Source organism: Hemitrygon akajei, chromosome 20 (assembly GCF_048418815.1).
Source record: "Hemitrygon akajei chromosome 20, sHemAka1.3, whole genome shotgun sequence".
Taxonomy (NCBI): Eukaryota; Metazoa; Chordata; class Chondrichthyes; order Myliobatiformes; family Dasyatidae; genus Hemitrygon; species Hemitrygon akajei.
The window spans coordinates 4128372-4142843 of record NC_133143.1 but is presented as its reverse complement, the minus strand read 5'-3'; the positions used below and the strand labels follow the sequence as shown (position 1 = coordinate 4142843).

At 42.4% G+C, this 14472-nt stretch overlaps 2 protein-coding genes across 9 annotated transcripts in view; one reads left to right on the top strand and one right to left on the bottom strand.

Annotated features, from left to right (window-relative positions):
- LOC140742191 (palmitoyltransferase ZDHHC3) overlaps nt 1–5410 on the top strand; it is a 111519-nt gene extending 106109 nt beyond the window's left edge. For 2 of the 8 annotated variants that reach the window (XM_073072981.1, XM_073072976.1), the window contains 2 exons: nt 3403–3480; nt 4660–4795. In XM_073072981.1, the coding sequence (XP_072929082.1) occupies nt 3403–3465 (63 nt within the window). In that variant the 3' untranslated portion in view covers nt 3466–3480; nt 4660–4795. Of the gene's footprint in view, nt 1–3402; nt 3481–4627 lie in introns of all 8 variants that reach the window. The other 6 variants (XM_073072974.1, XM_073072973.1, XM_073072983.1 and 3 more) reach the window with 4 other exon arrangements.
- The window catches only part of tmem42a (transmembrane protein 42a), an 82860-nt gene that overhangs the window by 29958 nt on the left and 38430 nt on the right, over nt 1–14472 (bottom strand). The gene's annotated exons all lie outside the window — the stretch shown is intronic.

Below are 14472 nucleotides of genomic sequence, written 5' to 3'. Positions count from 1 at the left end.
GTTATTCCCTGAACCACAAGAGAATGAAAGGTAACCTCATAAAAGTTTATAAAATCATCAGGGGTATGAATAAGGTGGAAGGTCATAGTCTTTTCTCCAGGATTGAGGAATCCAAAACTAGAGGGCACAGATATAAAAGTGGAGCAATTTAAGAGAAACTGAAAAGGTACTTAGAATGAGCTCTCAGAGGAAATGGTCAAAGCAGGTACAATTGCAACATTTAGGAGACATGAAAGGTACATGGAGGGGAGGAGTTTAGTGGGTTATGAGCAGAATGCAGGCATCTGAGACTGCCAGGGAGGATTCTGAATAGACCAGACAGGCCAAATGGCCTGTGACTGGTCTCCATCATTCTTTGACTGTATTTTACAGGAGCAATGCCATTAAGGGTCTTTTCAATGGCATTGTTTCTATCAAACATGGAACACACTGACATTGAGTGTACCTACAGTGATCTAAAATGCATCATAAATATCACCGCACTAAGGCTATCAGTAGTTGCTCAGCATTATATATGTCCTAAACACCAAATCAGGCCTTGATTTTGTAACAGTTTGCCAAGTGAGGTCTCTGGGAGGCAGCTCCAAGGATTAGTTTTTAAACATTTGCATAAATTTTGTAAGGTGGGCGCTGATTGTGCTGGATCCATTGATAGCTGGATGTACTGGGGCTCGTAACAAACTCAGCTCATTAGCTAACTCTGGCTATCAAGCACAGGACTCAGCATTGTATGGGTACCGGTGAGAAGGGTACCCTCTAAGTATCACATGGCCAGGGTCAATATGATTTGGGCTTAACCAAACAGGAAAGTTGGAATGTAATAATGGTGAATGCTGGGTAAATACTGCCCCATGCAGAGTTACCAATCGCCAGGAAAAAATACATCATACACTGGCATAAAATTACAAAAGTATATTTACCAATATTTCACTTTAACAAACAGTTAACAGAAAAAGAAAAGAAAAATAAAAGGGCCCATTACAGTGGAACTGTACATATAAACATTGGAGCTTGTTCCTGTAGTAGGTGGGAGTATCGCTTTACACATCACCAGCCACAGGCCAAACTTCCCTCGAAGATTGTCGCAAACAAACTGGCTGACTCAGAGATATTGGCACTTACTCCTTGAAACCATTTGCCTGCACAAAGCACTCTTGCAATAAGGTCTTCCCTTTGGGTGGGATCCTCCAAGATCTTCCCATCTGTTCTTCTCCACACCTCCTCACAAAAAAACAAGCTAGACTACTGTCCTTCAGGAATCTGATCTCACCCTGCTCTCTCAAATCTTCCACAGCAACCCACTGGGCAGAAGGCTACAATAGGTACAAAGACAAACCTGATTAATTGACTCAACATTCCTAAGTGGAGCAAATAATTGTTTATCTGCTACTGAAACCAAAATACTAGTCTATGAAGCTTGGGTAACAGAACACACTGCATTTGCAAAAAAAACTCCTAAAATAAAATACCCAACAGCACAAGCAGCAGAAATACAATTATTCCTGTAATTTTAACAGCTTGCAGGCAGAGCAGGTTTTGTCTGCGTATTGTGAGGGGATGAGATGTGGCTTTCTTCTACACTATAACACAGGAACTCAGCAGAAGTAAAAACAGTCGACATTTTGGGCTGAGGCCCTCCATCATGTTGCTGAGACTTGTATTTTGTATGTGTCACTCTAGATTTCCAGCATCTGCAGAATCTCTCGTGTTTTCCTTCTACCACTGATCCCACTTAGGATGGACCAGGGTATGGTGTTGTCTGCAGATACTGGATAAGAGTACGCTATGAGTTGAAGGGAACATTTGAAATGAAGGAGAGTGAATGAAGGCAGCAAATATCACACCTGATCTTTTTGACAACAGCCCACTGACCTGCTGTTTTGCTTTTAGATTCAAAGAACACTACAGCACAGAAACAGGCCTTTCAGCCCATTTCTATGCCAAACTATTAATCTGCCTCGTCCCATCAACCTGCACCCAAAACAAAGCCCTCGATACCCTTCCCATCCATGTACCTATCCAAACTTCTCTTAAATTTTGAAATCGAACCACATCCACCTCTTCTGTTGTTAGCTTTTTCCACACTCTGAGTGAAGAAGCTCCCCTTAAACATTCACCTTTCACCCTTAACTTATGACCTCTCATGGAAAAAAGCCTGTTTGCATTTACCCTATCTATACCCCTCATAATTTTGTATACCTCTATCAAATTCCCCCTCATTCTCCTTCACTCCAGGGAATAAAGTCCAAATGTATACAACCTTTCCCTGTACTGTAATTCAGGTCCTCAAGTCCTGGCAACATCCTTGTAAATTCTCTCGGCACTCTTTCAAAGCTGATTATATTGACATCTTTCCCATAGGCAGGTGACCAAAACTGCACACAATACTTCAAATTGGGCATCACCAATGTCTTTTACAACTTCAACATATCGAGTCCAGGAATTGGAATGTTACTTTAATTTATGAAGGCCAGTATGCCAAAGCCTTTCTTTACGACTCTATCTGCCTGTGACACCACTTTCAAAGAATTGTGAATCTGTATTCCCAGATCCCTCTGATCTACCACATTCCTCAGTGCCCTACCACTCACCAGCTACGTCCTACCCTGGTTTGTCCATGGGGATATTTGCACATGAAAACTGATACTGGGAGCCCACAACTAAAACCCGCCTGCAGAACAGTGCTGCTAATGCTGAAATTCACATTCATATCATCCAGATCTTTAACTTGTTTATAGACCATCTATAGGATCAAAGTATTACACTTGGATCCAGTGATATTGGATGTAGTTGGAATGGGTTTACACAGCAATAGGTTATGGAGAGGTATTGGATGCATTTACAGAACTGAGAGGGGTACTTGCCTGGAGAAAACTTTGTAGGGAGCAGGGATATGGGAGGGCTATAATATTTCTGCCTATCAGGATGAGTCAGAAGCTTGCATTGCAATTTGAGCAGCTCCTTCAAAACTGCAGTGTTCTGCAGAGCATGTGAGCTTCTGTGAGAGAAACCTGAGTTCTGATGACCGCTCACTGGTAGTCTGGATTGGGATTAGGGTCACCCTGCTGCAGCCAGGGTGGAGTTATTCAGAAATGTGGGTGGCTTGGGACTGGATACAGGATCCAGCTGTTCATACGTTACCCACTCCCTTAAACTGGATTCACTGTGATATTTTTGCATAACATGTTTATAAAAGGGGACTAATAGTAAGTAACCTCTGACAGTCACGAAAATCTGCAAGATTGGCAGCACTAACGTGACAGGTAATGGGAGACTCACTGCACTGACCTGTGAATTCACTGTGTTATTCTCTGAGGAAATCAAACCGTGCGTACTTGTTTGCACTTTTCCTTACTTTTGCTTATTCAACTAACTGACTTCTTTCCTCTTTTAACACTGCAGCCTGTCATGGAAATAAAGTTGGTGCCTGCACAACTCTGTCTAGAAATCTTAAATGATACTTGACCTTTAATGATCCAGGTACATCTTTCTGCATGAGCTTCATTTTAATTAATGGCAATCTCTCGTCTGTGGTGCCTTTGTGCATTTCAGAGCTATAGATCTAAACTCAACCAGAGGGAAGGGATGTACACTTCCTAAGTCCCCACATTTCATGTAGTCCTGTTCCTGTGGATACACAGTCCTGGAGCTATGAAAATGCAGTTTTGCTCTTGTGGATACACAGTCCTGGAGATGTGTATATGTAAACTAGGCTTGTGAGAGTTAACCTATAAAGTGTGTATTTGAATGCTGCCTTCTCATTTTAAGAAACAATTCAGAAGCAAAATGCTATAATTTATTGCATTCTAACCAGTTCTGGTGGCAAAATGAAACAATAAAGTGTGTTGTAAGAGGTGCTAACCAGTGACCTGATGTAGTTTGTTCACTAGTCTCATTTCACATTTGGTTAGATTCAGTGACACTAGAGTTTTAAGAACATTGGTTAGAGGCAGATAAAACTTGTATGTTGAAAGCATACATTGACAATGTATTGGGTTGTACAAGGGAGAATATATTTGGGTTGTACAAGGGTTGATGTACTGTAAATATTAAAACCAACTGCAAACAGTACAATAGCACACTGCTTGGACTAGAGATCACCCACTGTTTGAGGGATACTGTAGCCACCTGAGAACTGGGAATTAATTTAATTATACAAAGAAAAGCCTGCTGTCTAGATGAAACTGTTGTAAAGCCCAGCTAGTTCACCACTGTCCATGAGGGAAGAGATCTGGCATCCTTTCCCTGATCCTGATGAGAAAGATTCTTACAGTGGATCCCTTGTTCAAGGAGACCGAAGGGAAAATGGAAGTACAATTTCAGGTAATGCAGGTTAAAGTTCGTCCAAATCTCCTTCAGCTAGAGAAACCTCCCCTTTCGTGAGCTGTGTTTAAAGATGTTTTGCGATAATTCATAATAGGGCATTTTTTTCTGTATTTGTTTTCTGAATTTGAGTGTTGCTAGCAAGGCCAACATTTATTGCACTTCCTTAATTGCTCCAGAGAAGGGGGTGTTGAACTGCCATAGTCCTTCTGGTAAAGGAGTTTCCACTCTTGTTAGAGATGGGGATTCAGGTTTCCACTCTTTCTGGAGATGCAGTATATTTATGATGGTATTTAATTTTCAGTACCTTTTACACAGCATCGTAACTGTTTCCAGGGCATAGAACGTCTCAAAAATGAAACACCCACCTGGGAGAGGACATTGGGTTGGGAAGGAATGAAAGCAGCATTTGACGGAAACTTTTCGCTCGGATGGTTCAACCCATTCTCTGGCTTGCAGTGCAGTAAGAGAGGCAACAGCACCCCTACTGAAAGGAACGTGGAGGACATGTCTGCTGAAGTCTTGACTGGGTAACCCAGGTAACCACTGAACTTGCTGAAGTAAAGGCTTCTTCCTGACATAATGAAGTTTTGTCAATTTGATGGATGAATTTCAAGAGAAAACTGATCACCCAGATTACCAAAATAGAACTTCACAGAAATGTAATTAAGATGCGAATTCTGTTTGTGAAAGTGTATTTTAGCATTATTTATAATGGTATTAATTAAAGTGCCTTTTACTGCACAAAAACAAAGTATGTTTCATCACCTTGAAACCTGTTGTACAATGAGACATAATATTATGTGCCTTTCATGAGCTCAAAGTTTCCTCTGCCATGTATGCTCTGTCCTTGTGGTCACATACTGGCAATCTGCCACAAAGCTGTGTACTTGGTTTTGACATAAGACACTAATCTCTTGTCTAACAGTATTCAATCCTGATTTACACTCTGGTAGGTTTGAGTCCCTCAGTGGTGGATAAAGAACCTCAGGATCCAGCTTGGTGAATTTTAATATAAAGTGTTCCTTACCTATAGGTTTTGCATTGGTACCTTGTATAAATGAAATAAAGTTTTGTTTTTACTCTATGAAGAGTCTGTTATAGTACATTGTTCGTGCAAGTATTCAAGGATAATCTTCTGTGGTTTGGATGAAAATACTTAATTTGTTGATATTAATTGTTTCAGATATTCTCCAACCATTAAACAAGACAGATTTTAAAAATATTTCATGCACACTGCTACCTTAAGTCAAAGACCAATAAAATCAGATAATGTTTAATTCTGCTGTATTAATGTAATTCTGACTCTATAACAAAATGCTATAAAGATATGTATGATCACAGAAGGATGTGTTGTCATTGGAGAGTCCAGAAGAGGTTCACAAGGATGATTCTGGGAATGAAGGAATTAACATATGAGGAGCGTTTGGCAGCTTTGGGCCTGTTCTCACTGGGATTTATAAGAACATTGGGGGATCTCATTAAAACCTACTGACTGTTGAAAGGACTGGATATTGCACTTTTGAAGGACAAACCATGGTAGAACATACAAGGTAAATGGTAGGACACTGAGGAGTGCAGTAGAACAGAGGGATCTGGGAGTACAGGTACATAATTCCCTAAAAGTGGCATCACAGGTAGATAGGGTAGTAAAGAGAGCTTTTGGCGCATTGAACTTTATAAATCAAAGCATTAAGTATAAGTGTTGGAATGTTATGGTGAGGTTGTATAAGACATTGGTGAGACTGAATTTGGAGTATTGTGTGCAGTTTTGGTCACCTAATTACAGGGAGGATATTAATAAGGTTGAAAGAGTGCAGAGAAGGTTTACAAGGATGTTGCCGGGACTTGAGGACCTGAGTTATAGGAAAAGGTTGAATAGGTTAGGACTTTATTCCCTGGAGCATAGAAGAATGAGGGGAGATTTGATAGAGATGTGTAAAATTATGATGGGTATAGATAGAGGGAATGCAAGCAGGCTTTTTCCACTGAGGCCAGAGGGGAAAAAAACCAGAGGTCATGGGTTAAGGGTGAAGGGGGAAAAATTTTAAGGGAACATTGGGGGGGGCTTCACACAGAGAGTGGTGGGAGTGTGGAATGAGCTGCCAGATGAAGTGGTGAATGCGGGCTCACTTTTGACATTTAAGAAAAACTTGGACAGGTACATGGATGAGAGGGGTAGTATGGAGGGATATGGTCCAGGTGCAGGTTAGTGGGACTAGGCAAAAGGCCTGTTCCTGTGCTGTAATGTTCTATGAGGTAAATGTGGAGAGGATGTTTCCTCTGGTGGGGGTATCCAGAACTAGAGGGCACAGCCTCAAAATTGAGGTGACCTTTTAGAACAGAAGTAATGAGGATTTTTTTTAGCGAGAGAGTAGTGAAGCTGTGTAATGCTCTGCCACAGACTGCTGTGGAGGGTTGGTTTAAGGCATAAGCCGTTCATTTCATAGGCAGGTGAATGGGGTTGTGGGATCTGGGATCAGCCATGTTGGAATGGTGGAGCAGACTTGATGGGCTAAATCTGCTCCTGTGTCTTATGGTCAAAAACCAAAACAAATGTATAGAACGTAAGTGCAATAATATAATTTATAGTAGGAAGTAGTGTTTACATGCCCAGTGACAGTGTTATCTATGGGTGATGGTGTCACCGTGTGTAGATAGAACAAGAGTTAATGTTTCAATAAAATCCCATGGTCAGAAATATTAACATAGAAACCTAGAAAACCTACAGCACAATACAGGCCCTTCGGCCCACAAAGCTGTGCTGAATATGTCCTTACCTTAAAAATTACCTAAAGTTACCCATAACCTTCTATTTTTCTGCATTCCATGTAACTTTATTGTCACCAAACAATTCATACTAGAGCGTACAATCATCACAGCAATATTTGATTCTGTGCTTCGTGCTCCCTGAAGTACAAATCAAAGTAAATATAATAAAAATTTAAATTGTAAATCATAATTAGAAAATAGAAAAGGGAAAGTAAGGTAGTGCAAATCAGGTCTGGATATTTGGAAGGTACGGCCCAGATCCGGGTCAGGATCCGTTCAGCAGTCTTATCACAGTTGGAAAGAAGCTGTTCCCAAATCTGGCCGTACGAATCTTCAAGCTCCTGAACCTTCTCCCGGAGGGAAGAGGGACAAAAAGTGTGTTGGCTGGGTGGGTCGTGTCCTTGATTATCCTGACAGCACTGCTCCGACAGCGTGCGGTGTAAAGTGAGTCCAAGGATGGAAGATTGGTTTGTGCGATGTGTTGGGCTATGTTCACGATCTTCTGCAGCTTCTTCTGGTCTTGGACAGGACAACTTCCATACCAGGTTGTGATGCACCCTAGAAGAATGCTTTTTACGGTGCATCTATAAAAATTAGTGAGGAGTCCAGGAGTCTCTTAAAAGACTATCGAATCCATCTCCAGCACCATTGCCGGCAGCCCATTCCATGCACTCACCACTCTCTGCTTAAAAAAACTTGCCCCTGACATCTCTGTACCTACTTCCATGCCCTCCACCTCCTCTGTGCCCTCTCATGTTAGCCATTTCAGCCCTGGGGAAAAGCCTCTGACTATCCACACAATCAATGCCTCTCATCATACACCTCTATCAGGTCACCTCTCATCCTCCGTTGCTCCAAGGAGAAAAGGCCAAGTTCACTCAACCTATTCTCATAGGGCATACTCCCCAATTCAGGTAACATCCTTGTAAATCTCCTCTGCACACTTTCTATAGTTTCCACATCCTTCTTGTAGTGAGGTGGCCAGAACTGAGCACAGTGCTCAAAATGGGGTCTGACCAGGGTCCTAAATAGCTGCAACATTACCTCTCGGCTCCTAAACTCAGTCCCACGATTGATGAAGGCCAATGCACCCTATGTTTTCTTAACCACAGATTCACTCTGTGCAGCAGCCTTGAGTGTCCTATGGACTTGGACCCCAAGATCCCTCTGATCCTCCACACTGCCAATAGTCTTACCATTAATGCTATATTCTGTTCTCATATTTGACCTACCAAAATGAACCACTTCACACTTATCTGGGTTGAACTCCATCTGCCACTTCTCAGCCCAATTTGCATCCTATTGATGTCCTGCTGTAACCTGACAGCCCTCCACACTATCCACAACACCTCCAACCTTTGTGTCATCAGCAAACTTACTAAACGATCCCTCCATTTCTTCAGCAGATCACTTATAAAAATCATGAAGAGTAGGAGTCCCAGAATAGATCCCTGAGGCACACCACTGGTCACCGACCTCCATGCAGAATATGACCCATCTACAACCACTCTTTGCCTTCTGTGAGCAAGCCAGTTCTGGATCCACAAAGCAATGCCCCCTTGGATCCCATGCCTCCTTACTTTCTGAAAAAGCATTGGGGTACCTTGTCAAATGTCTTGCTGAAATTCATATACACTACATCTACTGCTCTACCATCATCAATGTGTTTAGTCACATCCTCAAAAAATTCAATCATGCTCGTGTCATGTACCCCGTGCAGCATAGTTCACAGGGGGGTCAACTCTGGACCCCATCTCAGCTTGGTTGGCTCATCACATGACTTGCCTTTCACAAAGCCATGCTATTTCTAATCATATTATGCCTCTCCAAATATTCATAAATCCTGTCTCTCAGGATCTTCTCCATCAACTTACCAACCACTGAGGTAAGACTCACTGGTCTATAATTTCCTGGGCTAACTCTACTCCCTTTCTTGAATAAGGGAACAACATCCGCAACCCTCCAATCCTCCGGAACCTCTCCCGTCCCCATTGATGATGCGAAGATCATCGCCAGAGGCTCAGCAATCTCTTCCCTCTCTCTCACATAGCCCTCCATTTTTCTTTCATATATCTGCCTACTTAATAATCTCATTTAAATGTCCTTAATGTATCTACCTCTACCACCTATTCAAAAGACTGTTCTTTGCAGTTTCCACCAGATACAAATGTGAGCCCATCCAGACACATATTCCACTTGTGGAATAAGACCACAAGACATAGGAGCAGATTCAGACCATGAAGTCTGCTCTGCCATTTGATCATGCTGACTTTTCACTCTCAGCCCCACTCTCCTGCCTTCGTCTTGTAACCACTGATGTCCCTACTAATCAAGAATCCATGATCTCTAAGTATACCCTATAACTTAGCCTCCACTGCCATCTGTGGATATTTCAAAGGAAACGTTCCCTTTGTGTAACCCCGGGTCGCCTCAGGCATCGCTCAAACTCGTTCTAGTCTAGGGGGAGCAGCCTTCGGCCCCGCCAAACTGGGTAATCAGCTGGTGTGGATGCTGTGTGATGTCCCCGCCTCGCCCAAAAACACAGACAGTACACCTTATGCGATTAAATTAGTACAATTTATAAAGATTACTATAACTAAGCGATTACTAATGATACAGTATATATGAAGAAGAAAAAAAAAGAAAAGGCGCCAAACTTATCAAAGTCCAAACCACTTCGTGCACAACCGCTGGAGCTCAATTACTGAAGTCTTCTGGCATTCGATCCCCTCCGAACTCCTCGACCCGCCTCCTGGGACCACCCACGGTGGTCGACCAGACGCTCCACACTCCTCTGTCTCCGTCTCCTCTCCTCACCGAAAACCTTGGGCCGGGGACCCCCGCTCGGGGTCCGTTCCGTCGCCCAGCTTCCAGCATCCCATCCTCTCTCTCTCACTCCATCGCGCCGACTCCCCAAAATCCCCGCCAACAATCAGTTTACAGTCCCAAACAAGCTTCCAGCACTTATCATAACAAAGATGCCAGCATTCCTACTTTTAACAAAACAAAGACGCCATTTTGATTACATACACAGTAACAAAGGAAAAGAAGAAACCCCCTTTACACTCGTAAGTCCTGGGTCACACCATTTTGGTAAGGACGAATGTATATTAGTTGAGGTAATCCTAAATTAATAGATAAAGCAAGTATCTTTTAGTAATACTGCTGAAAGTACCATACAGCTTTTTGTTTGATTTTAGCAGTGATTCAGATCGTGAGTACTTCTAAAGAATTGGTCTGTAGTTGAACAAATGTAGGAACAGATCACAGCAAGGACCTGTAGTGAGAAACAGGAATACCCTTCTTTAATGTATTAATCAAAACTTTACACACCCAGCAATAAAATATTAATTTTGTAACAAATGTTACTTACAAGCAGGAAGAAAGAAGTCCTCTAAACAAGTTTGTGCATCACTGCCTTAGTTAATCAACTTCCTCCCTTCATTGTGGTCCACTAGTGAAGGACTATGTCACATTATCATTCACCTTCTGAATTTATTAACCAAAGCAGTCCCTAATACCACAAGCTGAATGTGAACAATCTCAATTAACTGTAAAGTCAAAGATCTGCATAATAAATGAGTAGGATGGTGGGAGTTTTTATGGAATGACCCCAGAACAGTTCAGCTTATCCCATCTAAGTATAGTACACCTGTGTGACCAGTGCTAGTAAGCCTAAGACTACTGCTCTCTTTTGCCGTGCACACTGAAAACAGCGAGATACAAATTTATCTTTATTTCAGACAGCGAGTGAACACAGCAATGGGCACATGTACAGAACAAACATACAACACTCCTCTGTTTGAATGGAGAGATTTCAATGGCCTTGATCACCTGAGGCTCTCAAACACCTGCATTAGCAGCTTTGCATTTCAACATCTAGTGCTGTGCTTTTATACTCCTTTGTGTTTGGAGCTGGTGGGGAAAACAACCCTGTAGAAACAGTGTTGGATTTTGGAGTGGAGAATGGAAGGCATTTGATGAGGGAATTTCAGAACAGAGTAAGGCTTCCAATGGTAGTCTGAGTTTGCGTTGTGTGGGGGGAAGTTGAAACCAACGTAACTAACACACAGAGGCTACTGGGAACACAGTAGAGTGAAACTTAGGGATGAGAAATGTAAACATTGGAACACCTGAGGAAGGAGAACCACTGCCAAAGATAAACCAGGTTGAACTAAACTGACTGTATGTTATGGAAAGTCAGAAGAGTCAAGAAAATAGAAAAGTAGTCGTCAATATGAAGAGTCTCTATGGATTGCACTTTTGTCTAACAGGCCGGATTCAAACCTAGTTGCATTATGTACAGGTATGGTTGTATTAGACGTGGTGGTTATATGACTGTATGACTCTGATTTTATTTTTTTAAGTTGATTTTTTTATGCATTTCTACAGCTACTACAAGCAAAAACCCAACAGCAATAAAGATTAATACAGTGCAAAATAAACATATCGATTATATAGTTCAAAACAATAAAGAAATAGCACCCAGAATAAAATCATATAAAGTTAGAATCCTCCCCACCCTCCCACAGAAAAAAAACCCAGGCCAACCTTTACAAGATGTAAAAAAATTAATTGGAGCATCTAAACCCCCAAAACTGTAAATATAAATAAAAACAAAAAAAATAATGCTTACTACCAAAACTAAAATGAAGTTTCAAACAAAAAGAAACCGTAGAACTTACAGAAAGAAAAAAAGCTGTAAGTAAGGGATTAAAGAAAATAGACAATCTAGAGGGGTTGTGAAAATATTCAAGGTCCCCACACCTTTTGAAACTTTATGTCTGAGTTGAGAAGTGAGTAGTGAATTTTTTCAAGGTCTAAACAGAACATAATATCACTAAGCCATTGAGCATGGGTGGGAGGGGCAACATCTCTCCATTTAAGAATTAAGCGCCTAACCAAAAGAGAGGCAAAAGATAATGTTCGATGTTTAGTTGGACTCAAATGTGTATCTGCCTCACCCAAGGTACCAAAAAGAGCAAACAGAGGATTAGGTTCTAAGTGGCAATTAAGGATATGGGATAAAGTCAAAAAAACTTCTCCAAAATTTCTCTAGACTAGGACAGGCCCAGTACATATGGATAAGAGAAGACTCAACACCTTTACACTTGTCACAAACAGGACTAATGTCAGGATAATTCATGTGCAAGGTATGCGAAGCATCATTCGACACGAAGATTGGACTGGGTCAACATGAGAGACACCGCCACACTGGGAAGATCAGGTGGGAAGATGGCAGCCTTTGTGATATGGTGCAACTCAAACTACCTGCGTCTCAATATCACCAAGACCAAGGAGATGGTGGTGGACTTTAGGAGATCTAGGCCTCATATGGAGCCAGTGATCATTAATGGAGAATGTGTGGAGCAGGTTAAGACCTACAAGTATCTGGGAGTACAGTTAGACGAGAAGCTAGACAGGACTGCCAACACAGATGCCTTGTGCAGGAAGGCACAGAGTCGACTGTACTTCCTAAGAAGGTTGGCGTCATTCGATGTCTGTAGTGAGATGCTGAAGATGTTCTATAGGTCAGTTGTGGAGAGCGCCCTCTTCTTTGTGGTGGCGTGTTGGGGAGGAAGCATTAAGAAGAGGGACGCCTCACGTCTTAATAAGCTGGTAAGGAAGGCGGGCTCTGTCGTGGGCAAAGTACTGGAGAGTTTAACATCGGTAGCTGAGCGAAGGGCGCTGAGTAGGCTACGGTCAATTATGGATAACTCTGAACATCCTCTACATAGCACCATCCAGAGACAGAGAAGCAGTTTCAGCGACAGGTTACTATCGATGCAATGCTCCTCAGACAGGATGAAGAGGTCAATACTCCCCAATGCCATTAGGCTTTACAATTCTACCGCCAGGACTTAAGAACTTTTTAAAAGCTATTATTAATGCTTTTTGAGATAGTGATTTAGATGCATATCATATTTTTTTTTACTGATTTAAGTATTGTATGTAAGTAGTTTTGCTACAACAAGTGTATGGGACATTGGAAAAAAAGTTGAATTTCCCCATGGGGATGAATAAAGTATCTATCTATCTATCTATAAAGCGGCCCAAATACTCTTCCAGAAGGACAGGAAGAAGCTGGCCAGACAGATCATGGGAGCACATGGTCCTAGTCAGTGTGAACTGAAGAAGGAAGAGGTATACATTCGCTTCTGACATAAATTGGGGGGCGTAAATAACAAGGCTGACCTTAGTGAAAAGGCGGACCACCACGATCTATTTGACTCCATGGAAATGAAGAAGGAAATTGAGAAGGACAAGATCAAGGAGGCTTTAAAGGAAATAAAGAAAGATACGGCAGCAGGTCCAGATGGTATTAAGAAGGAAGACTTGGAAGGCATCATAGCAGAGAATGAGCAACTCCTTCCACCGCTATTCTCACTTTGGCTGAAAGCCGACACCATCCCGGAATGTCTTAAGAGGAGCAGAACGGTGCTTAACCCAAAAACCGAGGATGCTGAGGAACTTAAGAATCAAGAATCTGGACAACTGGAGACCCATCACCATTGGTCCACTGCTTCTGAGATTGTTCACGAAGATTCTCGCAAAACAACTCAGCAAAGCAGAAGGCAGAAGGGCTTCCTAGCAAAGACTCCAGGATGTAACGAGAATATCACCATCCTCAGGAACATCATCAAGGGTTCCAAAAGGCAAAACAAAGACCTGGCAGTGGTATTTGTGGATTTGGCAAAGGCATTTGATTCAGTGGGCCATAAGCTGATTCAGAAGTCACGGCAAAGAGTGGGGGTGCCACAGCGGTTCAGGCAGTTAGTCAAAGACTTGTACACCGACACAACTACAGTGGTGGAAGTCGGAGAGGAACGCACCAACAAAATCACTGAGGAAAGGGGTGAAGCAAGGAGACCCCGTGTCACCTGTCCTCTTTAACAATGCCATGGACCCACTGGAAAGAGGTGGGAGGGGAGTGGAAGTGGGGGCGGGGGCCAGGTGTACGGCACTGACCTTTGCGGATGACATAGCACTCCTTAGCGGCTCCTACGAAGGGATGGTGGGAAACCTTGAGATTCTGCAAGGCAACTGGGCTTGAGGTTCCTATGGAAGAACGTGCACAGGAATGCTGGCACTCAAGAGACTCAAATACAGTGAGACCTCTACACAGCAGGCCATTATGGACATCTGATCAATATTGGCTGGGACATTTCAGAGACATTTCCAACCCCCGGTGTATCCATGGAGTTGATGAAAGAAATTGAAATGGATGAGATCAAGAAGGCTCTGATGGAAGTTAAGAAAGATACGGCAGCAGGTCCGGACAGTATCAAGAAAGAGGACCTGGAAGGAATCGTTGACAACGAGCAACCCCTACTACAGTTATTCTCTCTGTGGCTGAAAGCTGGCACCATCCCGGAG